The sequence below is a fragment of the Panthera leo genome, chromosome C1 (genome assembly GCF_018350215.1).
Source record: "Panthera leo isolate Ple1 chromosome C1, P.leo_Ple1_pat1.1, whole genome shotgun sequence".
NCBI lineage: Eukaryota > Metazoa > Chordata > Mammalia > Carnivora > Felidae > Panthera > Panthera leo.
The window spans coordinates 102,718,174-102,744,183 of record NC_056686.1 but is presented as its reverse complement, the minus strand read 5'-3'; the positions used below and the strand labels follow the sequence as shown (position 1 = coordinate 102,744,183).

Below are 26,010 nucleotides of genomic sequence, written 5' to 3'. Positions count from 1 at the left end.
GCCCCTTGAGTCCTGTCTTCCGAAAACATGAACTGGCTGAAGGTACTTCCTTCTCCCAGACCAATCTGTTCTATTGCTTGTCATTTCTCCTTCATCCACATAGCCTAGCCCTCTGTAAAGAAATTAGTCTGTCGGAGGGAAGAAAACTAGACTGAGGAGAAAGAAAGCAATGAAACAATGAAAGCAATGAATAATTAGAGATAGAAAATTTATTATTATGCAAACAGCTATGCACACTGGAGCCCTGGCAAACTGCCAGGGAACTTTCCAGATTAAGTTGTGCCTCCCTGTATTACAGGTACCAAATCAGAGTAACATCCTGGAGAACAAAACAAGGTATCAGAACACACAGTATCTCAGAGACCCACCAGGTCTGGACTCCTTTTTTGAAATGCTCTAAATCAGTAGCTCTGGGCAAAGATCTCAACTGCTTGCTAAATAGCTGGACCTGACGCTGGCCAACTGTTAAGGCACTGGCTGTCCTGAGGAAGAAGAGGACTGTGAATGAAAAGTTGCAGCTTTGCTTCTAGGAAAGTAATATCTGATAAGGATAGTCAAGGAAGATGTAGTTTATCACTTTAAAATCAATTTTACTAAAACTACAAATTCTCTAACCATTTTTCTTTTTTAAGCTTATTTATTTTTGAGACAGAGAGAGAGCATAAATGGGGGAGGGTCGGAAAGAGAGAGGGAGACACAGAATCCAAAAGCAGGCTCCAGGCTCCGAGCTGTCAGCACAGAGCCCGACGCGGGGCTCAAACTCACTGACCGCAAGATCATGACCTGAGCCGAAGTTGGACGCTCAACTGACTGAGCCACCCAGGTGCCCCTCTAGTTTAATAATTATTGAAATAATCACTCCAGAAGTAGCATTCCTTAATTTCCTCTCACCATATCATAAATTCCTGCAAAACTGTTAGTACTTACTACTACTATTGTGATCTGGTTATTAAAACTCTTGATACTGCTTGAGTTACACAAGCATATAAAACATATCTTTTCTGCTAAGTTTTTATAGTGATTTAATAAGTGTCTTGAAAAATAACACTGAAGTGAATTAATTCCAGTAAGTAAGTAAAAAGATGGAGTTTCTGTATGATGATAGCACTTGGGGGTCAATCCAGCTTCTAGTGATTTTTGGACTCAAACAATGCTAACTGATACAGCACGGAGATCATTAGAAGAAAATACTAGTCTAATGGTCAAAAAGAATTCCACACTGTGCCCTAAGAATACAATGAATAGGTTCAAAACTAAAATAGTTCACTCATTTGTTTGCTTGCTTAATTGTTCGTTTTAGTGATCAGAGTTAACTTCTTAAAATTAGGCCTTGGTCTACAGGCCTAAAGAATTGATGAACTAGAGAACTGATGTGAAAAGATTCACTGTTACCAAATGGCAATTATTCAATAAATTCCCCCCTTCATAAACCTTTCAATCTAGTGGCCAGCACCCAGAAACGCTTGAATACAAGCGTCCATACCCAAGTTACAAAGTACTTTATTCTTGTCTCATTGGTGAGGCGCAGAGTAATAATGTAGCAGCAGAAGGCTTGGCCTTAGGTTAAATAGTGATAACAGAAAATGTGAGACTTTTTCCTCTCAGCTGAGGGAACACACTACTAAGATGGCAAAAGGATACATGTAAGTTGGGATGCCTTTTGCGGCCAAGTGTTTCCGAATAAGTCGCTCGGTACCATACCAGTTAAAATCTTTTGTGGCATGTCCAATGCGTGGAAGATGAACACTTGCTGTTAAAAAGAAAGAACATAGATTATGATGTCTTCATTCATCAAAATTTGAATCAGTATAAAATACACATTAAGAGAAAACTACTCGCAGAGTCACTTGGTGGTTTCCAATGGACAAAACATGTGTAATCATGGGGTATCCCACACAAAGCCTACAAGTACAATGTCAAAGATATTCTGGGGAGGGACTGTAATGGGAAAAATTAAATAATTCTATCGAACACAAAGACCTACCGGCCCTGGAAATAAGTAGGTACGATGGAAATAGAATCATGATCAATGTTGGAGATAAACAGATTCTTTAAGAGTCAATCATTTCAACAAACTCTGAGACAGACTGGGTTTGGAAACAAAACTCCACTCCGACTTTTGGCAGAGAATGGTCTGCTAATGTGGACTGTGTGTAGCTCTCCAAAAGCTAGGATAAACAACATCCTATCTGACCAGATCACTACATCTTTGGTCCTCAGCTTCCTCATCAGCAAAATTGTGATACAAATACCCCAGTGGAGGGAGATGGTCCACAGAGCTAACGGATACAAACGTGATCTGGGAAAGGAAGGGAGGCTATTCAAATACAAGATGATGTGGTGGTTACTTGCATGGTCTCCTATGGGGGGCTTCACCTTTACCATGTATAGTGAATGAGGTCTTGACATTTCTCACCTCCTTTTAAAAATCCTATCACATGCCTGGAAACAGAAATTCACCTACTCCTGAACACAGATGAAAAGCTTACCTTTCTTTTTCTTTGCTGCTAAATAGATCTTCTTCAGGCCCTCTTCCAGGGCTGCCATCTTAATGCCAGACAGGACATTGGAGCGATCACGGTGCTGAGCCACAATCAAGGCCAACTAGGAGGAACAGCCATCACATGGTTGACATGACACGAGACGGCTGCACTGTCAACTAAGTGCCCTGCCGTGGAGGGGGCACAAGCATTCCCCTGACAGGCTTTGTCTCCATCTGTTCTGGATGCTCTGCTGAACAACCCTGTCCTACCAAATTCATGACTTAATCTTCCATCATAATTGTTTTATTTTGTGGTAACTTAATACACAAGCGCCTCTTCTTTTAAAAGGTATGTTAAAACCAGGGTCCAAAACATGCTGTCTTTCCTAAGTTTTCTCAGCGGCAAAGAGAATTTTTCAGAGTCTCAGAAGCAGAAAGGACTTTACAGGTTCCTGTGTCTTCCATCTATGTTCAAGTAACTCCCACCGTGTCCTAACCTAAGGCGGGGCGGGGGGGGGGGGGGGGGGGGGGGCAGAACGGGACAGGACTGGAGACAGGGCTAAGGGAGCATATCTGGGACTGACATCACTACAGTCACATCATAACCAGTTGTAAACAGTTTTCTTGAGTCACTGGATTCTGAGCATTTATGCACAACCACGGTGTTGTTCACATTCTTTAGCATTTTAGAAATGACTGAACGAATGACTGTTGTCAGCCACAGGGGCAACCAACCTCAAGCAAATATACCTCTCTTTCAGCTCAGTTTCTAAATTTCTTTTCTAAGTCAGTAAGATTTGGCTCTAAATTTGAATATGAATTCAGGCCCTTGAGAAAGCCAGGTTAAGTGCAGGAAATGAAACCTCTTACAGGAATTCTAAAGGACTGGCAAGTAGGAGAGACACTTAAGATGCAAAAGGAGAATTTTAATGCAGGCAGAGGAAATCTGCCTCAGCTCCTCTCCTCTGCTCATAGCTGGCTACTAAACACGGTGTTTTACACAATAAACGATGAAATGCTCAGAGTTCTGTCAGGTTTTCTTATTCAGTAAGAGTTTCCTGAGCACTTCCTATGAGCTGGTACTGCGTGTATTGAGGATAAAAAGAAAATGGGTCGACACCCTTGGAAGGAGCCCACCTGAGGTCAGTGCAGGAAACAAGCAAGTTAGAGAACAGTGTTCCAGGGGCTGTGATGGACAGAAGCAAGGGGGGACGGAGTGGGTGCGGTGGAGCCAGAGGCCCAACCTGCTTGTTATGGGTTGAACTGTGCCCTCTCGAATTCCTTTGTTGAAGCCCCAACCCTCAGTACTTTAGATTGTATGTGGAGACAGGGCCTCTAAAGAAGCAAAGTAAGTTAAAGTGAGGCCTTTAGGGTGGTACCTAATCCAGCCTCACTGCTGTGCTCACAGGAAATCTGGACACATGCTGAGACACCAGGGATGCACGTGCAGAGAAGAAAGACCATGTGAGGACACAGAGAGAGGCAGCCGTCCCTAAGCCAAGGAGAAGGCCTCAGAGGAAATCAGCCCTGCTGGTAGCCTCCAGAATTGTAAAGAAATTAATTTATGTTTTCTAAGCCACCTATTGGTGGCATTTTGTCATGGCAGCCCTTACAAACTAATACACTGACAGGCCAGCAGACAGGAGAGGTTTCAAGGGGAGGTGATGTGAGCCAAAATTTAGTTCTCATAAAAGAAGTGGTTTTTTTACTTACCAAATCTTGGCCTTTGTTTCTTGACTCTTTATCATCAATAGGAAATAAAAGGACACCTCCCAAATTCAAGTCTGAGGTAAAATAAAAGAGCAACAGACAGAATATGAGGTTCACTCCAGACTGAGACCTCCGAAGAGGGGCTCTTGTGAATGCCCCTGGTTCCTTCCTTTCCCACAGCCAATCAGGCTGCAATCTCACCTTTTCTCACACTCTTGGCCTCAGTGACTGCCTCAGCCAGGTACTCACATGATGCACTCCTGAATTTTTTCCTTTTTGCTCAAAAACTTTTATTTTTTTAATGTTTAATTATGGTAAAATATACCTCATATAAAATTTACCATCTTAACCATTTTTAAGCAAGCAGCTCAGTAGTGCTATGCCATCAATCTCCACAGCTCTCTTCACCTTGCAAAACTGACACTCTATACTCATGAAACCTCATTTCTCCCTTTCCCCTACAACCATCACTCTTACTTTGTCAATCTGACTACTATAGTTACAGCATCTAAGCAGAACCACCCAATACTCATTCTTTTGGGTTTTTGTTTTTTTAATGTTTATTTTTGGGTGACTGAGAGAGCACGAGTGTGGAAGAGGCAGAGAGAGAGGGAGACACAGAATCCAAAGAAGGCTCCAGGCTCTGAGCTGTCAGCACAGAGCCAGATGCGGGGCTCAAACTCACGAACCAGGAGATCATGAGCCAAAGTCGAACGCTCAACCAAATGAGCCAGCCAGGTACCCCTATACTCCTTTTGTGACTGGCTTACTTCATTTGGCATAACGTCCCTAGGATTCATCCATGCTGTAAAGCATGTGTCAGAATTTTCTGGTTTCCAAGGCTGAATAATACCCCACTGTATGTATATACCACACTGTTTATCCATTCATCCATCAGACACTTGGGTTACTTCTACCTCTAGGTCACAGTGAATAATGCTGATATAAACATGGGCATACAGATACCTGTTTGAGTTATTGCCTGAGTTCTTTATAAGAGGCGTTGCTAGATTTTATGGTAATTTTATTCTTTTTAAAAATCTTGTTTTAACGTTTATTTATTTTTGAGAGAGACAAAGGCTGTGAGCAGGAAGGGGCAGAGAGAGAAAGAGACAGACACACAGAATCTGAAGTAAGCTCTAGGCTTTGAACTGTCAGCCAAGAGCCTGACGCGGGGCTCGAACTCACGACCCATGAGATCATGACCTGAGCCGAAGTTGGATGCTTAACCGATTGAGCCACCCAGGTGCCCGATGGTAATTTTATTCTTAATTTTTTCAAGAAACACCATACTGTTTTCCATAATGGCTGCATCATTTTACATTCCCACTAACAGCGCACAAGTGTTCTAACTTCTCCACATCCTCACCAACACTTACTTTCTACTTTTCCTATGGAGATGTAACTGGCAGAACATCATGTAAGCTTAAGGTGTACAACATACTGATTTTACACATTTATACTGCAATACGATTGCCACTGCTGCATTAGCTAACACCTCAATCACATCACATAATCGTCATTCCATCTAGTGGTGGGAACAATTAAGACCTACTCTCTTAGCAATTTTAAAGTTTGTAATAGAGTTTTGTTGTCTGTAGTCCCTGTACTGTGTATTAGATCTCCAGGACTTATTTATCTACTAAATGCAAGTATATATCCTTAAACATTATCTCTCCCGTTTCCACCAACCCCTGGTAAACCACCATTTCACTCTAGTTTTTTTTTTTTTTTTTTTTATAAGTTTGTTTTAGATTCTACCTATAAGGGACATAGACACTTAAGCTGTTTCTGTATCTTGGTTATTTTGAATAATGCTAAAATTAAACATGGGGTTATATGTTTTCATTTCCTTTGACTATATACCCAAAAGTGGTATTGCTGGATCATATGATAGCTCTAATTGTAATTTTTTGAGGAACCTCTATACTGTTTTCCATAGTGGCTGCACCAGTTTGCATTCCCACCAATTGTGCATGAGGGTTCCCTTTTGTCTACATCCTCAATACTCATTATCTGTCTCTCGAGGACAGCCATTCTAACAGGTGTGAGGTGATATCTCATTGTAGTTTTGATCTGCATTTCCCTGATGATTACTCATGTTAAGCATCTTTTCCATTCCCAGTTGGCCATGTGTACATCTTCTTTGGAAAAATATCTATTTAGTTCCTCCGTTCACTGTTTAATCAGATTGACTATTGTTTCTGTTGAGTTGTCTGAGTTCTTTATAAATGTTGAATAGGAACCCCTTATCCAATATATGATTTTTAAATATTCTCTCCCATTCTGTAAGTTGCCCTTCCATTCTGTTGGCTCTTCGGAAGTGCAGAAGCTTTTAAGTTTGATGTAATCTCACCTGTTGATTTTTCCTTTGTTGTTTGTTCTTTTGGTGTCCTCTCCAATCTCAAGGAGCTTCTTTCCTAGGTTTTCTTCCAGGAGTTTTATGGTATCAGGTTTTATGCTTGTCTTTGAGCCATTTTAAGGTAATTTTTTTGAGTAAGGTAGGGTCCAATTTTACTTTCCTGCATCTGGTTGTCTAGTTTTCCCAACATCATTTGCTGAAGAGACTACATTTTCCTTACTGGATATTCTTGGCTCCCTTATTAAATATTAGTTGGCCATATATGTAGAGGTTTATTTCTGGGCTCTGTATTCTGTTCCATTGGTCTAGGTGTCTATTTTTATGCTGTTACCATACTGTTTTAATTAGTATCACTTTGTAGCACAGTTTGAAATCAGGAGGTATAATGCCTCCTACTTTGTTCTTGTGATGATTGCTTTGGCTGTTCAAGCTCTTTTGTGGTTTCACTCAAATTTCAGGATTTATTTCTCTTTCTATTTCTATTTCTGTAGAAAATGCCATTGGAATTTTGGTAGGGACTGTATTAAATCTAGAGATGGTTTTGGGTAGCATGACGTTTTAATGATATTAACTCTTCTGATCAGTGAATGTGGAATATCTTTCCAATTGTTTGTATCTTCTTCAATTTCTTTAAACAAAGTCTTGTATTTTTCATTGGCTAGATCTTTTACTTCCTTGGTTAAATTTATTCCTAGGTCTTTTACTGTGTTTGATGTTACTGTGAATGGGACAATTTTTAAATTTCTTTTTCATGTTTCATTGCTAATACATAAAGAAGTAACTGATTTCTGTGTGTTTAGACCCTGCAACTTTACTGAATTCACGGATTACATCCAACAGTTTTTTCCAACTGATTAAATCTATTATATTGAGAATTTGGGATTTTCAATATATAAGACCACACCATCTGCAAATGACAATTTTACTTCTTCCTTTCTGATTTGGATGTCTATTAATTTGCCTTGCCTGATTCGCTCTAGCTAGAACTGCCAGTATTATGTTGGATCAGAGGGAGGAAAAACAGGCACACCTGTCTTGTTCCTGATTTTAAAAGAAAAGCTTCTAATTTTTCTCAGTTGAATACAGTTAACTGCAAGTAGCATTATATGGCTTTTATTATGTCCTGTACTTATTCTATTGAGGGTTTTTATCATGAAAGGATGTTGTATTTTGCCAAATGCTTTTACTTCATCTATTGAGAGGTTCAATGATTTTTGTCTTTCATTCTATTAATGTGGTGTGTCATATTTGTTGATTTGCCTATGATGAACCGTCCCTGCATCCCAGGAAGAAATCCCACTTGGTCATGGTGTGTAATCCTTTTAATGAGTTCTTAAGTTTGGTTTGCTAATATTTTTTTGAGAATTTTTGCATCAATATTCATCAGGGATATTGGCCTACAGTTTTCTTTTAGTGTCCTTATCTGGCTTTGGTGTCAAGGTAATACTGGGCCCACAGAAGGGGTTTGAAGTGTTCCCTCCTCTTCAATTTTTCTGGAAGAGTTTGAGAAGGATTGGCATTAATTCTCCTTAAAATATTTGACAGAATTTGTCCATGAAGTCATCTGATCCTGGGAGGTTTTTAAAACCTGAGTCAATCTCCTCACTCATTATTAGTCTGTTCAGCCTTTATATCTCTTCCTGGTTCAGTTTTAGTAGGTTGTAGGGACTATGAATTTATCCACTTCTTCTGGATTATCTAATTTGTTGGTGTAAAATCATTCATAGTAATCACTTATGATCTTAATGTTTTTTTGCAGTCAGTTGTTATTTTCTCCTCTTTCATTTCTGACTTTGTCTTCTCTCTTTTCTTAGTCTTGCTAAAGGTTTATCAATTTTATTTTTCAAAAAATCAGCTCTTAAGGGTTACTAATCTTTTCTATAGATTTCCTAGTCTCTAATTTTATTTCAGATCTGATATTATTTCCTTCCTTCTGCTAACTTTGGGCTTAATTTGCTCTTTTTCTAGTCTCTTGAGGTATTTGAAATCTCATTTTTTAATATATGCATTTATTGCCAGAAACTTCTTTCAGAACTGCTTTTGCAGCACCCATTTTTGGTATGTTGTTTCCATTTATTTTGAGATATTCTTTGGTTTGACTTTTGATTTCTTCTTTGACCCATTGGTTGTTCAAGAGTATGCTATGTGCTATTCAGTTTCCACATCTCTGGAGATTTTCTAGCTTTCCTCAATGAAAGATTTCTAGTTTCATACCATTGTGGTTGGAAAGACACTTGGTATAAATTCAGTCTTCTTTTGCTATGACTCGTTTTGTGTTCTATCATATGATCTACTTTTAAAAATATTCCATGTGTACTTGAGAAAAATGTGTATTGTGCTTCTGTTCGATGAAATTTTCTGTAGATGTCTATTAGGCCAATTTGATGTAATATTTGGTCCAAGTCTATAATTTCCTTGTTGCTTTTCTGTCTGGATAATCTGTGCATTGCTGAAAGTGATATATTAAAATCCCCTACTATTATTGCATTGTTGTCGATTTCTTCTTTCATATCTATTAATATTTGTTTAATATATTTAGGTGCTCTGATGTTGGGTGCATATACTATTATATCTTCTTGATGGATTGAGCCCTTTACCATTATACAATGTCCTTGCTTATCTCTTATTACCATTTTGGTTTAAAGTCTACTTCGTCTGATGTAAGTAACAACTACCCACATTGTCTTTGGTTCCCACTTGCATGGAGTATCTTTTTCCATCCCTTCACTTTGAGTCTATGTGTGTTTTTAAGGTTCAAGTTGGTCTTTTGTAGGCAGAAAACACCTGTACCCTGTTTTTTATTTGTTTCTTCCATCTAGCCACTCTGTGCCTTTTGCTTGGTGAATTCAATCCACTTACATTTAGAGTAACTAACTTATGTTAAGTACTTACTAATGCCATGTTACTAACTGCTTTCTAGTTGCTAGGTATTTCCATTGTTTCTTTTCCCCTGTTTCTGCCTACCTTTGTAAACTGGTTATTTTCTGTGGTGGTATGCTATTTCCCCTTTCTTTGTCTCTTGTGGATCTGTTCTATGCTTTTGCAATGTTGTTACCATAAAACATCTTACAGATAAAACAATCCATCTTAAGCTGACAGTAACTTGTGCTCAATCACCTATTGAGGCTCTCCCTTCTACTCCTTCTTGTTCTATTACCGATGTCGCAATTTACCTCTTTTTATGTGGTATATCTGTTAACAATTTATAGCAGCTATAGTTATTTTTACTACTCTTTTCCTTTAACCTTTATACTAGAATTGGGTGGTTAAAGCACCATCCTAATATAGATTAGTGATCTAACTCTATTTTTCACCTCTTCTAGTATATTGTGTACTTCCATATGTTTTCATGTTACAGATCACTATCTTTTCATTTCTGCTTGAAGAACTCCTTTCAGCATCTTGCAAGGCAAGGCTGGTGGTGGTAAACTCCCCTTAGCTTTTGTCTGGGCTATCTTATCTGCAAGATAATGTGGCCAAATACAATTTCCTTGGTTGGCAGTCTTTATCTTTCCACACTGAACATGTCAGTCCACTCTCTCCTGGCCTGTAGTTTCTGCTGAGAAATCTGCTGACAGCCTAATGAGGGTCCTTTGTAGGCTATATACCTTCTTTCTCCCCGGCTTCTTTTAGATCCTTTATCATTGATTTTTCAGTTTCATTATAATGTGTCTTGGGGAAGGTCTTTCTGCATTGAGATAATAGGGTGATCTATTAGCTTAGTGGACTTCTACGTCCAAGTCTTTCCCCAGGTTTGGAAAGTTCTCAGGTTTGACTGATTTTATTTGAGAGAGAGAGCAAGCGGGGGAGAGGGGCAGAAGGAGCGAGAAAATCTTAAGCAGACTCCATGCCCAGCACAGAGCCCGATGCAGGGCTCAATCCCACAACCCCAGGATCATGACCTGAGCCGAAATTAAGAGTCGGACACTCAACCAGTGGAGCCACCCAGGTGCCTGAGGTATCATTTTTAAAAAATAAACTCTCTATGGAAACCAATTTGACAATAAACTTCATATATTGAAAAAATAAATAAATAAATAAATAAATAATAAAAAATAAAAAATAAAAAAATAAACTCTCTGCCCCCTTCTCCCTGTCTTCTCTTTCTAGAAGCCCACTTATCCTGATATTTGCCTTCCTCTGATAGTTGTCTTTTTGATCCAATCCCACAGCTCATGTACTTTTTTCACTTTTTTTTTTTTAACCTCTTCTGTGTTATTTCTAAATTGCTATCCTCTAAGTCACTTATTCTTTCTTCCATCTGGTCAGCCCTCCACAGCTGCTCTCTATTGTTATTCTATACCTCATTCATCAAATTCTTCAGCTCCAGAATTTGTCTGATTCTCTTTTACATTCTCAATCTCTTTGTAACAGAACTCATTTTGTTCGTATATTTTGCTCCTGACTTTAATGAATTGCCTTTGAGTTTTCTTGTAACTGAGTTTATTCATAACTGCTATTCTAAATTCTCTGTCAGTTAGATTGCAATATTCTGTGCCTTTGAGCTCACTTGCTGGAGAACTGTCATTTTCTTGCTGTGATGCCGTGTTTCCTAGACTTTTTACATTCCCCAGAGTTATGCATTGCTGCTTTTGCATTTGAAGTAGCAGATACATCCTTAATTCTGTGCTCGCTGCTTTCAGCAGATGGTTTTATGTTCTGTGGTATTGTTACTACCTGAGATATTCCTTGTTTGTGAGGTACACCCGCCACTCTTCTTGCTCTCTCTTGGGGCCAAATTTTTAAGCCCTTGTGTTACCTTTGGTTGTTACAGTTCACCAGGCTGGCTATTGGAAACAGCATTCTAGAAAAGCAATAGCTAGAGTTTATGGTTTTTCCTTGCCCAACGACCAGAGCCTGCTCTGAGTGCGCTCCCGGTCTACCAGAGCTCACTCTAACAGACACACTCGGGAGCTTGCACAAAAAGCTAGCAGCAGAATGCGAGGAAGTGGAGTTTAGCACTCAGTGTCTTGGGGAAGCTGCAGACCCAGCAGGGAGAACCTTGGGTGTGGTACTCCAAGATTTGTGGGTGAACTTCCTCCTGAGCCAATCCCTCTGACACCGTTTGAAGTTCTGATCTGCTTCCTCCCAGTCACAGAGCTCCCACCTTAGTAATGTGGGTGCTGGTGGAGAGAAATGGGTTTCTCCAGCGGTGTTCCATTTGGCTGGGACAGCCAGGAGCATTCTCCCCGCTCTCCTTTCCCCCCACAGGACAGGTCACCTTCACCAGATAAATCAGCCCATCCAGGGTTTCCTTGAGGGAGAAGCAGCAGCAGAAGTATTTCTCTTACCACCTCCACTGTAATCAACGCATGTTTTTTTTCTCTTTTTTTCCCTTCTTCAATGGTGTGCTGGAGTCTTCCTGCAGGAAGGCTGGATTCCTGCAAGTTCTGTCTCATGCGTGAGTACCTGCCCAGGTCAGCACTCATCTGATTTTTGCCTGACAGTGTCAAAAGGCATCTAGGCAGTTGTGCTGGCTCCACAGCCTGTATGGAGGTTTGTCTGTCTCTTACTGGTGGTGGTGGTGGGCAAGACTCCGCTCAGGTCCTTCGAAGGAAGGTGCTAGGTCCCAAAAGACCCAGCACATGCTTTTGTTTGTGTATGGATGTCTAATACACTGCTTAAAAGGCTGGGGGGGGGGGGGGGGCGGGGGATAAAAAGGAGGAATGTTTTATACCGCCAATGTTGCTGACGTTATGCCCTTCACTTCTAAATGATCTCCCAAGTCAATGTCCCTCACGTATTACCTACAAAGTACTCTTGCAGGCATCGGAAACTGAATGCAAACCCAGAGGCATCTGGGGATGGAAAGGGGAGAGCATTATGAATTTGAAATTCCTTCAGAAGGCTTATGTTTGTTTTAAACCATTCCAACACTGCACTCTACTATATCTATCTGTACATTTTCCTACCTCATCCAAATCAAAGCAAACTAATGCTCTAAAAAAATGCGCTAAAATAATTCTATGGCTTTATACACTTCACGCACACCCGAATCTTTTAAGCTGTTCTAAAATACTGGCTGTGTTATGCGATTCTTCTCTACAAAACTCCCAGATGACTAACCATTACCCACTGGATAAGGTCCGGCTTAGAATGGCATCTTCCTGGACAAGCCACATGCAGTCTCCCTGCTGTGGTCCAGATCGCTCTCTTTAAAATCAAACTCTCCTCTATTCCTCAGCCTCAACCCGCTACTCTTGCCTGCCTGGCCTACACACCATGCCCTAAAAACATTCACTGTGTAACTGTCTGGGTCATTCAACACCCCGTACTGGGAATGACAGAAATTGTGAAAATACCACACAGCATGAGATACAGGGATCCTTTTCCATTTCCCTCCACCCACTAAAATTCAACCCATTTTTCCAGGCCCAAGAGAACTTCACTACCTCTACACAGCCCTGCCCGATAATTCTAGTTCACACTTTCCTTTACCCTGCTCCACCCCGTTTTAGTCCGTCTTCAGAAAAGAATGCACACTCTCAACCCTGTTTCCTTACTGACCACTTACACTTTAACTCTGTGTAACCAAGGTTCAGCCTTCAGACTCTCCTCAAAGTAGGCCAAGGTCCGCGACTACACTTGGGGCAAATCCGATGGCCTTTCCCCAGTTTTCACCCTCACTTCAGCACCTGACCATGCAGACCACTTCTTGACACCCTCTCCTCTCTTATACTTCAAAATATTCCATTCTCAAGGTTCTCTTAGTTGACACTTCCTTCTGTCTCCCCTTGTTGCTACAGTTCCTAAGTGGAGGTGTTTTCCACGTTCTGTTCCCTGTCCTCTCATCTTCCTGTCCTGCCTTCCTCACAGTTTCAAACAAGAATCCAAACAGGCAGTCTTCAATCTTCATTTCTATCTCTGCCCTCTCCTGAATTCTCTGCTTTTCCAACTGCCCAATCACTAGCTAGAGCTCAGTTATTTTAACCTATTAAACCCTCTGCCAGTGATCTGTTTGAGTAGAAAGAGTGTTCCCTCTAAGTCCTTATATCCCTTTCCATCCTAGAGAACCAGGCAGAAGAATTAGGAAAAGCCAATCTCTGAGGAATCTGAAGGTAAGGTAAGGTCGCTTGGCCACTCAAGTCCCCAGGAAATAATGTAAATAATAAATTTACTCCTCATACTACTTTGTGATTTCTGCACATAAAAGATGCCCTTTCTCCTTCTCCATGCCAAGGGAGAATACTGACACTCCCAAGTTCCTCTGGCCACAAGCAGCTTTCCTTCTGTCTCTAGGGAATGTTGGATCTCAGCCTATGCTAACTTCCTAATACAGCCTCCTCCTCTTCAACAGCCAACCCGAGCTCCTGTTAGCACTTTAACGGTGTGTCTGATTTCTCTCCCACAGATCTCTGACATTTTGGGGCAAAATTCCCTTATGAACATGGGGTGAGTTGGCCACAGTGGAGGTAAGCAATGAAATGCTCTTCATGCCAATACTATAACATGCACACAGGGACTGACGTATCAGAATACTTCCACACCCACTATTCTCATTGCATTTCCATGAGGCTGGTGGAATAAGTATTATTCAAAATTACAAATGAGAAAACAGGCAGGGAGAGTAGGGACCGCCTCAAAGTCCCATAACTGCTTGCATGATAAAAAAAACTAGCTAATGAGACTCCAACCAGCTCTTCTAACTCCTTAACCAGTGCTTCATAACCCACCTGTCCTAAGTGTCCTCTCCACTCTCATTCCATCCCTTCCCCTTCTCTCTGTTTTGCTTCTTACCTTTCATTTTCCCAGCCAGCTCGTATATTTTTCTTGGCTCGGCGGATCGTGTTTCCAAAGCCGTGAATAAACCACCTCTGCCCCAGCGGCCAGAGTCATCTATCAGGAGAAAAAATCTTCATTTATAGAAGGCAGAGTCCAATCCACAATTTAAAAACAAAGGTACACCCACTAGATTTGTAAAAGAATGATTTTTCAAAGGGAAGAGACAACTACCTAGTCTCCCAGGAATATCAGAGGTGGGACTTCTCAAATATATTAGGTTTTATGGAAGATCCCTGGCCATCCTAATAGGAAAGATGGAGAGGAGACATAACATAACAAACAGCTGAAGCACTGGGGACACAACAGCATACAACTCCCATTTTACAGGTAAGGAAGGAGAAAGGTTAAATGACTTCTTTGAGTTACTGCTACCATAGCTGGTGAGTATTTTCCATTGACAGTCATTCAATCATTGTTAGCACGTATTACATGTTAGACACTGTTCCAGGCACTAGGGTTATAGCAGTGGACAAGACCAAAAAAAAAAAAAAAAAAAAAATCACTGCTCCCATGAATTTTATTTTCTAGTGCAATGAGATAATCATATAAACAAATATGTAATATGTGGTGGTGACACATGTAATAAAGTAAAATAAGGTAGGAAAAAGGAGTAGAGAACAATAGAGGCCTGGAAGTGGGATCTGTTTTATATGAGGCGTTCAGGAGACCTCTCTGAGATGCAGACGTTTGAACAATGCTTGCTGTGGCTACCTGTGGAAAGAGGGTTCCTTCCAGGCAGAGGAGTAAAATGTGCCAAGGTCATGGGGGTGGGGGCAGGGGACACGCTTAGAGTTGTCCTGTATATGTTGCCTCCTTCTACCCTCTTAAAAACCTTGTGCAAAGAACAGGAAAGATATTGTCCAATTACACAGATAAGGAACCTGAGGCCCAGGGAGATTAGGCTATGCAACCAGGTAAATAAGAGCACCACCAAGAGTCAAATTTAAGTCTCTGGATTTGAAAATCTGCCCTTTCTTAACCACACGACTGCACCATGCCCATCCATCAATCCTAGGTCAGGCTCCTGCCTCCTCCTCCCCAGTTCTTAGCACCACAAAGATTAAAGCACCCATCCTGGGCCCGTACTACATTTACCTACCGACGCAGTGAACGATGACCGCATCCTCTGCCCCAGCCTGCGGGTGGGTGACATCACCGCTAACATACTTGATGGCCATTGACTCTGGATCTTCATAATCCAGCTGGGCAGAGCTCTCCTCATCTTCCCTGCCTTCTAGGTCCTCCGGTTCACTGTCCTCAGAAGGCAGGCAGAAGGACTGGTAATTGCTGGACTCCCACCAGGCCATCCTTCAACAGGCCAGAGAGAAAAGGAAATTAACCTGGCCTCTCACCATTTCCCTTAGAGCGCAATTCGTCCTGCTATTCACAAACAGTAAGTGCCCAGTGGAAATGCAATTAGACACTCACCGTGATGGCAGTTTTCTGCCTATTTGTAAGTCAACAAGAAGTCTTACTGATTACCTAGCTGCCTCCTGACTATGCTTCAGTAACGAGCAGCCACCGCATGTCCCTGTTTTTAAGAATAAGGTACCGTTCAAGGGAACTACTCTTTGTCAGGCAGCTACAATAAAATCTTTTCTTGCTTCAACTAAATGAATCTTCTCTGCCTTCGGCACTCAGGACTTTTCACAAAAGCACATTAACTGTTAGGGTTAACATTTGATGTTTAAAAAAAATATTCTATTACCCATAGAAACTACCAGTTCTATAGAAGTTTTCTGCAAGTTTCAAGTATTCAACTGTGGACTCTATACAACAGTGATTCCTTTATCAAATGTGACCCTCAGCTTTATTAGAATACAGTCAAATAATATACATGTACTTTTTTTCATGTTCTGCTTCTTCCTTTTTCCTCTTCTTCTCTTCCACAAGTCTCTTTCTCTTGGCTGCTGCCTCTTGTCTCTTCTTCCTTCTGTCCTCCACTTCCTCTGGGCTCAGAATCCGCTTCCTTTTGGCAGACCCCTCTGTAAGGCCTGGGAGGAGAACCTGTAGGACGAACAAGATCCATAACCAGGAAGGTTGGGGGCTGCCTATTCCTTCTTGAGTTTCATTCATCCCTAACACACATTCTGTGTGAAAGCAACACGCTTACTAATATTTCATAAAACTGCGTCTCTGTGCCCCTTGTGTGGTGGGAGGTCGTGGCAAGACACTTCAATTTACTGTTCATATTACACATCTCACTTGGCCTGGTGACCAGGATATTGTGATCTAAACTCAACCAAAGCACTGGCATGGCTAGTACAACAGTACATCATTTTGATTAATTTCAACAGGAATAAGGTGCTTCAGAAAAGTTACTTTTTTTTTTATACAAAGCATATCCTGCAGGAGGCCATTTTAGGTTTAACCACTGTTAAAGGAAATCCTCCTACAATGTATTATAGAATTCTTTCTTAAACAGAGTCTTTCAACATTATGATTATCTTAATGGTGGGTAGCATTTAATGAGCACGTACAAAGTGTCAAATACCATGGACATAACATGTATCATTCTTGACTGCCACCCTCTCTTAGTGACAGAGTCAAATTATCAGGAGTAGAGTGCGGTATTTTGGTGTGATACAGTGTATCCCTTCTGGGGTGGCTTAGATGCACAGGGCTGCTTTCGCCTGCATTAAATGGTTAAACACACTGTTCCTGTTGATGTTATTTATGCCAACTTTTTTTTTTAATGTTTATTTTTGAGGGGGGAAAGGAGCAGCAAGAGCGGGGGATACAGGATCTAAAACAGGCTCTGTGCTGGCAGCAGAGAACCCGATGTGGGGCTCGAACTCATGAACCACGAGATCATGACCTGAGCTGAAATCAGACACTTTAGGGGCCCCTAATTATACTTACATTTCAACAAATATTTATATACTTATTTCTCAATAAACCACTCCCCGCATCATTTTTGGTTCTCTTAGAAATTGGAAGAATTTATTCTTTTACATAAATTAACAGTTCTTACACTGCCTTTATTTCGGAGTAATCGGCCCTCTTGAGTAGTTTTCTCCAAAAGTGTTTTCTGAAGGTTCACCAGTTGCTCAAAAGATTTTCTGTCTTCTTTACTAGGTTCCTTGGAATAATCTTTACCTTCAAATAAGTACATATGGTTTTCTAAGAACATAAAACACAAAACAGAAATGTTAGAGACTAAAGAAAAATGGATTAATTCCATTCAAAGCACTAAGTAAGGCAAACAAGAGAACAACCTGTGTTCTAAATGGGCTAAGACTAGCTTGTGATTTTGGATCCCACGGACACTGACGGGTGGGGATCTCACACATTTACTCTTTAAAGGAGAGGATATGGCTGTTGCCCTTCTGGTCCATCTCTGGCTGGTCTGCAAGTCTCTGCTGGATACCTCCACCCTGTTGAGTCTTGGATCCCCTGTCACTCATTCCACACTATTCTTCAGCATAGATCTCACTAAGATCACTTAATAAAAGGTAACTGAAAACATGCTTTTTTTTTATTGGACACCTATTTAATACTCAACTTGTTCCTTTAATATTACAGAAAAGGAGGAGAAAAGTGGCAAATTATGAGAAAATGGAGAATCACAAAAATGATCCCTTAGATTTACAATATTCTTTTCATATCGCATAAAGTATCTTTATGAAGCCTCCCCACAATCTTGGTTTAACTAACCCTGCTGAAGAAAGGGAAAAATGAGGCTCAGACAGGGATCGTGGGACTCCAGTTCCCACTGTTAATAAATGAAGGCAGGATTTTGACTCAAGAGCCAACATGCTCTTTTCAGTGCATTACTGTGTCTGCGGAAGGATGGAGTGAACAAGTCAGCAAATACTGGTTACAGTAATAACAATAATGACAACAGTGTAATCTTGAATAGCATTTTGTACTGTCAGAGCACTTTCACATCTATTATCACATTTGATTCTTCAACTATTTAAAAGAGTAAAGCAGACACTAACAGCACCATTTTACAGATGAGGACACAAAGGCTGAAAGAGGTTGGGTGATATGCCAAGATCATGAATCAGTGATAAAGAGAGGTCATGACCAGCCAAGACCAGCAAACCACAGAGAGATGAGATAATGATTCTAAAGTGAAACGTATTTAATAGCACATATTACCAAAGAATGTATTTTCACAGCATTATGAAATCAGCTAGAAGTATGTTTTCTCTAGAGAGTATGAAAGCAAAACATTTTCATTCTCAAGAGATCAACTGCTTCACACTTGTACCCAAATCCAACCAGCTGTAATTCTAATTGGCATTTGCTAATTAAATCAGCAGGGTGCTTTCAATGAGGTGCTCTATCAACAAGTGGGAAAAAAATAAAGAGCTGAGAAGTGTCAAATATGATCAACATATGTAGCTTCATATTGCATGCAATTCTCAACCTATAAATATGTTTTTTAAAAAAACCCTAGCATTCCAGATAAAGCAACCCTATTTTTTATTTATTTTTGATTGGAGCTGCTTTAACTACTGGTCTTTCATATTCATTTATATTATTTTTAATCGTGCTCCCTGTCTTCACTCTTCAGCCAAGAGGGGGTTGGAGACCACAGGCCTAGGCCCTCATCTGTGTCCTGTCAGTGGCACCATCTACCACAGAAACTGTACTCCCTGATCAAAGAGAAGATTCCAAATTTTAATACAAGTGGAAAATCTTTTCTGGCAGCTGGACTGACTAAAGAATAGAATTCTTCCTGGAAAACAACAGAATTTTATTTTGTCCTAGTAACATGAGGAAAGTAATCTCAAATTAATCTAGAATGAGCGCAGAAATGGGTGCAAGCTTCACTAATGTAATCCAAACAGAACTTCAAAATCAGGTCACGTGCATCCATTTTGCCTCCCACCTAAAACCACTAAATAGCAGTGAAGGGATTTTGAAAAGCCAGGAGACAACAGTGAATGAAAAGTTCAATAATTATTAGAAAACAGAATGTGGCTGAAGCAATCAGATCGGATTAAGAAAAACCGTGAAAGCCAAACACAGGTGCCTAGTCAAGGGGTGATTATGAGACTAGAGACCCTGTCAATCCTCCGAAGGTTAGGATGTATAAGGACAGAGTGCTGGACAGTACAGGATCTGAGAGAAGTTCTGTATACCAAGTAACAGGAGCACCGTTAACCTTTGACTCCCGTGGTCTCTTCAATTTGAGCAAACAGGTTTATTCCAACCCAAGAAAGATACTAAAGGATTCATCTGGAGAAACTAAGTTGCCCAATGAAAAGACTTCAAATACAGAAGCAAGGTCACCAACCAGTAATGCTGGAATAAGGATCAAGATACACCTGCTCAGCTTGGGGCTGCCTGTCAGCTTCGGCCCTTCACCCGCACATGTTTTTCAGACAGTCAGAAGACACCAGCTATTTCAGGAAAACTCAAGACAAAAACAAGAGGTTCCAAAACAAATTTTGAAAACAGCAATGGCAGCAATGAGAGGAAAGAAAGAAAAAGAATACTTTTCAAAAGCTATAATAAACATCTCAAGAGAGGACATTACATCTGTGAAATGAGAACAAGATACAGGTAAAACAGAGAACAAGAAAGAGTATCTGAAGAATAAAAATGGGATACTAATATTAAGAAATTTAAAAGACAAAATGAGAAAAGTCAAAGAGCTGTATCCCGTAGAATGAAGCTAGTTGCCTAAATCCCAATCTCTCCGTATACCCTATAAAACCACCACTAATCCATGGCTTCTATAAAACTAGGGAGTCTGAGAATATTACAAACTTCAATCTGCAGATAAGTAGAGAAATGAACATTCAAACGCCAATGGAACCAGTTCCCAAGCCCACACCAGACTTGAGAGTGACGCAGAAGACAGGCAGTGTCAGACACAGCCCCCTGAACACAGTGCCACAACCTAAATAGAAAAACAGTAAGAACACGTTTCAGACTCAGGTTAGAGCACTGGCTACCAAAAAACTGAAAGGAAGGGACTAGAAAGTGCATGCAGTCAGCAATCTGGGAAGGCACTGCTTCTAGGGGAGAGAGAGACGTCCCCTGGCAGTTCTATGGCAAAGAAAGGAAGCAAGTGATGAAAAGTGGGGATCCTACAGAAACAAGAGAATCACAAAACCAGAAGTCCCTACCAAAGTCCCTGTCAACCTCGCTCCCTACCAAAAAGGGAGGCATCATCTAGTAAAGAAACTACAGCTCTCTTGAATTAAGGTATTCTTGAATTAAGTCTAGAGTAAGACTCTCAAACCTCACCCCCCGTCCACACTGAATTCTTGCTGCCTCTGGTACAAGACAATAAAATGACTGTAAGACAGCGGGGAATATCTTTACAAAGCTCCTATGTGAAAAAACGCTTCAAGTCAGAATTTCAAATACTCGGAACTGAAATGGACAAAAAAGACAAATGTTGACCAAATTCAGGAAAGACAAAAATTATCTCATGATTTACATGTACTGTTTCAGTAAAAAAATAGCAGTACCTACACCTTAAAGTATGGTGAAGATTAAATGAAAAAACAGGTATTAAGCACAGGACACGGTACACACTTCTGATTGAGCACAGAATAAATGCTCAACCAGTATTAACGAGCATGTAAAAACCAAATCATTCTACTATTCAGAAGAGGACTCACTATGAGAGGGCAACCATAATAAGGACAGTGGGATTTACTAATAAAAGAGAAGATGCTTGCAACGAAGGCAGGAAAAAGTACAAATTAAAATCCTTGAGATACTACCACGAGCATTAATATCAGAGTGGGCTCAAAGTTCAGCTACAAGGGAACAGGCAATTGCTAGTCAGTCTAGGAAGAGTTCTTAGACCAAGAAAGACTTCAACAGTGTGCCCACAATGAGACTAGGGCTGGGTAGGAAAAGATGCCCCAGGGAGCACTCTCCTGGACTTTCTATCAGGACCTATCTCACTCACGTCTAAATCAGGCAGCTGTGCCATTTGCTCTACTTTCACCCCCGACTTACTGCCTTCCTCCTGCTCCCGGATTCCTTCTTCTGCTATAGGCAAGGTGTCAGAGATCCACTGGCCGTTTTTTGTTTCTCCCAGGATCGTCTCCAGGTCTATCTCATCCACGGTGCTCCCCTCAGATGACAGCAGTTTATCCAAACCAAATTTGAGTATCTCACTCAACTTGAATGGAGAAAATGAAAAAGTCCAGTTGGTTCTCATGAAAACAGGCATTGGGACGTCAGTGTTTTGCTAAATGGCTTGCTGACACAGGGCAGGCTCCTTCCCTGCTGGCTGGCTGTTCTACTCTCCCCACGACGATGATACCAACAGGGCCGTTTACGGTTGGATGATGGCCAAGCAGAGAGGTGATAAATACTGATCAGTGATGATGACTCTGACAACTCTCGAGGACAAAAAAAAAAATTAGCCTCTTTTTTTCTCAAGAACAGTAATATCCTGCGTTATCTATGGCACTTCTCAGGAGTCTTTCTCACAGGCCACAGGCACTTCCAGCAGCCACGCGAGAAGTCAGAGGCCCAGTGAGCTTCTCTCCCACTGACAAACTTGGAAGAAGGCTACACTGGGTACCTTCCCTCCACCATCAACTGACTTCTCTCCTCTGGCAATCTGGTTTCCTACCACAGCGCTCCATGCAACTCACCTTCACGAAGACCAGTAACAACTGATGGCTAGACCTGAAGGCCATTTCTCAATTCTAATCTTCTTCAATACTCCTCTGACAACAGCATTATTATGCCTCTCTTCCCTTATCTCAAAGGTACCTATTGAGCCTACCCATTCCCTAGGGTCACAATACTCCTCTGACAACTGCATTATCCTGCCTCTCTTCCCTTATCTCAAAGGTACCTATTGAGCCTACCCATTCCCTAGGGTCACAAGAACAATCCAAACAGTTCAGATCACTTCCCTGGCTTTAAATACCTACTTCCAACTTTGCACCTCCTTAAGCACTAACTCTTAGATTCCAAATCAACGTAGATTCACATCTTGACTTCTAGTTCGTGTCTTATCCTTTTAGACTGGGTCAGTTATCTCTAGATGGCCTAGTAAATATTAGGCCAAATACTGGTAGGAATGTAAACTGTTCCCAACACTGGCTGTTTGACAGGGCTCTGTTGGGATTCTTGCTCAGCTCCAGGAAACCAGAAGGTTACATTCTGGTTCTAATGTCTGATTTCTTTCTTCCTCATTCAGACTCTACTAGTTATTTCTTTGGTTGCCAAAAACGAAGGTAACAACCCAGTGCCCTGGTCTCAGATGAAAGCAGTTTCTTCGTTGTTTTAAAATAGAAACAACCTAGTAATAAAAGATGTGGTTGTGGTTTATTAAATCTAAAATGTATAGAGTTCTGAAGTCCTGAAAGAGGGAAAGCAGTTTCATTATTCTACAGTGAGACAGATGCAGTGAACATTTATTGAATGCTTACTTTGTGCTAAGTACTATCGGAAGTGCGTCTCTCCAACTGTTTCAGTGAATATGATCCCTTTGGGCAAAATGGAAGAATCTAGGATATATCATGAGTTCTAATTTTAACCCAGGGGCTGCTGTAGAGTAACTCGAAGCCCCATTCCAGAAGAGAAAAATCTGTAAGTCAGCATTTGTTTCCTATCCAATATTCCCTTCCTCAAACAATTAGCTCTCATCTTTCATCCATTTTCTCCTATGGAACAATTCTGAATTCCTGATCTCATTTACCATCCTCTGACTATGAAGATCACTCACTGATCAAAAGCTCTGGGGGTAAGACAAGGTATGAGATTAACCATCATTTATTATGCCGAGTTCTCTATTTTATCTAATTTTTTTTTTTTAACACTCCTCTGAGGTAACTTGCAATATTCTCATTTTTTGAAAATGCAAATAGAAGTAGATCTGAGAGGTCAAGCTATCTGCTCAAGGCCACACAGCCAGTAAGTGTCAAGGCTTGGATGTGAATCCAAGTCAGGGGATCTAAAACCCATCCCTGTCACTCCATATTCTGCTACCTTTTTCATCACAATCATTTTTAGCTCCTTGCTTGCATGCAGTAGACAGTATGGCAGGTACGTGTGGAACAGACCTGGGAACAAATGTGTAGCTGGGGACAATGGGTTTTAAAGCTAGTTCTTTGCATCTGCTTTCTCACCCACAAGAAAATACTGACAACAGGACACATTCTTAAAGGAAGAATAAGATCTTATACCTGGAGGTCAGCATCGGCTGCAGGTTTCCGGGCCCCCAAAGTAAAATGGCCTCCCTCTATGACTGTGCTGGTGAGCTGGAGTTTGGAGGCCGCTTTCCTACAGACTATTTCCTCCACAGTGTCTCGGCTGATCAGCCGAATAACTTTAACAGACCTGTACAGGGTCAAAGGAGACAAGTGTGCCGTGAGGGTCTGCACAGATGAACACAGCATGCAAGGTCAATACACCTAAAGGGAAACAAACCCCAAATGCCATGCTCAGGGTACAGCTAAAGGGAGACTGTACTGTGGACATGAGCATCTGTTAGAGAGATCTGGCCTCCCAGAGGTACTCACTGAAGATTTCCAAGAGAGTCAAGGGATGAGGAGGGGCCATAACTGAGGTTCCGGATGGGAACAGTGAAGGAAAACCTCAGGCAGATCTCCATGATCTTTGTAGCCTAACTCTACAACGCCAGAACTTCATTTTTAAACTGAATCAGACCTTAACTCAGGTAAAAAAGAGTTAAATAACTTCTAAAGGTTCCTTCTCGTCTTTAGAAGTTCATGGCTTCTATTTCATGGCTTGACTGTGGTTTTTAACAAATCACGTGTGCAAGAAGAATGTGTGCTGGCCAGCAGTCTTCAACGAGTCAGCAGCAAAGCTGGGCTAAAACCCAGTGCTCTCTCACCCTCCAGTCTGGGATGTCACCGGGCCCACCAGGTTGTTCACCTCCCTCCCCAACTGAGAACCGCTGAGGGGCCAGGGATGTGGAAAAACACTGATGCTGAAATCTCTCACTTGTTCTGGCCGATCCGGTGAGCTCTGGCAGCTGCCTGTAAGTCGTTCTGCGGATTGAAATCACTGTCAACAAAAATAACAGTATCTGCAGCTGTTAAGTTCATGCCCACTCCACCTGAAAACAATGCAAAAGGAATGTGATCAGCAGCAAACTGGCTACGGGCTAGACCATAAAGGTGCAAGGCTACGGGGACGAATGGTAAATTAAGATCGGACAAAACAATTGGCCTCACCTTTCAGACTAACACCCATCCCTAACTCCAGGACCTTGCAGTGGTTAACACTGCTGTCTGGGCTCCTATTGCCTGACTTCGGAAAACTTAACTATTGAAAGTAACAGAATGAGGGGAGCAGGGGCAAACAGTAAAAGTGCATACTGAAGTTAGTCCCAGGAAGCCAATTTACATCTCTTCCATTTAAAAATCTTGGTCTGTTGAGAATAGTCTGTGAAAGAGGACACACACTCTTTCAAAAGAAAACAGTTTTAAATATGCAAGAGGTCTTCTGCTGTGGACACTGCTAAGAGAGGAGTTAATATCCACTGCAGGTTATAGCTAAGGTAGCAAGATCCCTGATGCAAGCTAACGAGAGCAGGGGATGACATTTATTTATTACACTCCTCAGCAGAGCAGGAAACTACCTCCCTCTGACTGGAGAAAACTTTAGAAAGTCTTTTCTGTATCTGTTTCCACATTAATCAAAGAGTGGGTAACAAAACCAGTCACAGGATAAGAACACTCCATGGGACAACTTTCTGATCTTTCTTCAGTATTGTAGGAAAAGGGCTGAGGAGGCTTCCTGGATGATGAGAATTAATTAAGAGAACCGTGAAAGCAAATTACAGCTTTGTCTTTGATTAATGTGGAAACAAGTACAAGAGGGACTCCCTCTTGCCAGGGTCGTTACAGCTCATTGCGGAGACAAGCAAGCCTGAAAGGGCTTGTTCCAACAGCTTGAATTAAGGACTAACTTTTGAGATGGGCTACCGACTGTAAGCTGGCTCTCAAGACAAGTCAGGCAGGAACATTCTAATTAAAGCCTTCATATAAAATTAAAGCTGGAATAAAGACATAATAAAGACTGATTACTGAGAGATGCTAAATTAGACCTTATAATAATGCCAGCTACGTTTGTGCTGTGCTTACTACGTGCCAAGCAATGTTCTAAGCGCTTTATGTATACTGACTCCTTCAATCCTCACAACACCCCTATGAGTAGTTTACTATTATTACCCTCATTTTATAGACAGAAGAGCAGAGAAGTCCAGGGACTCAGCAGAGATCACACGGCCAGGAAGTGAGAGAGGCAGGAGTCAGTCCCACACAGTCTGGCTCCAGAGCCTTCACTTTCACCCACTACGCCAGAGAATCTCCCTGGCACTTATTTCATCACAGCGTGAGCCATAAAAGTTTTCTTCTTCTTGGGTTAACATCTGAGTTCAGTGCTTCCTCATTAAATTAAGGGGTGATGTCTTACAAATAAGCTATTCTCCATTCTTGTTTGGAACATCTCACGAGCTACCACTGCCACCCGGTGGCAACATGATTCAATCACAGAACTATTTGAAAGTTGGAGGGAAACCTGTTAAATAAATAACCCTGCTAATTTACAGCTAAAAAGTGATAGCAAATGTGATCATGATTGTTTGGAAAAGGCTCGTGTCCAGGATTGCTTCTGTTCTTAAAAGATTACTCTGTTTTGACTGATTCTAGTACTCCAAGGAGCTTACTCTTTCTTCCTAATTTTAGACCTTCAAACATGATGCCAC

General features: G+C 41.2%; 1 protein-coding gene across 2 annotated transcripts in view; it reads right to left on the bottom strand.

The window, feature by feature from the left end:
* Positions 1-208: 208 nt before the first annotated feature.
* CHD1L (chromodomain helicase DNA binding protein 1 like) overlaps positions 209-26,010 on the bottom strand; it is a 58,955-nt gene continuing 33,153 nt past the window's right edge. For both annotated transcript variants that reach the window (XM_042953684.1, XM_042953685.1), the window contains 11 exons: positions 24,243-24,357; positions 23,462-23,615; positions 21,273-21,438; positions 17,311-17,459; positions 16,180-16,343; positions 15,436-15,644; positions 14,292-14,390; positions 4,196-4,266; positions 2,490-2,604; positions 1,642-1,750; positions 209-541 (listed from right to left, as the gene is read on the bottom strand). In XM_042953684.1, coding sequence (XP_042809618.1) covers positions 466-541; positions 1,642-1,750; positions 2,490-2,604; positions 4,196-4,266; positions 14,292-14,390; positions 15,436-15,644; positions 16,180-16,343; positions 17,311-17,459; positions 21,273-21,438; positions 23,462-23,615; positions 24,243-24,357 — 1,427 coding nt within the window. In that variant the 3' untranslated portion in view covers positions 209-465. The remainder of the gene's footprint in view (positions 542-1,641; positions 1,751-2,489; positions 2,605-4,195; positions 4,267-14,291; positions 14,391-15,435; positions 15,645-16,179; positions 16,344-17,310; positions 17,460-21,272; positions 21,439-23,461; positions 23,616-24,242; positions 24,358-26,010) is intronic.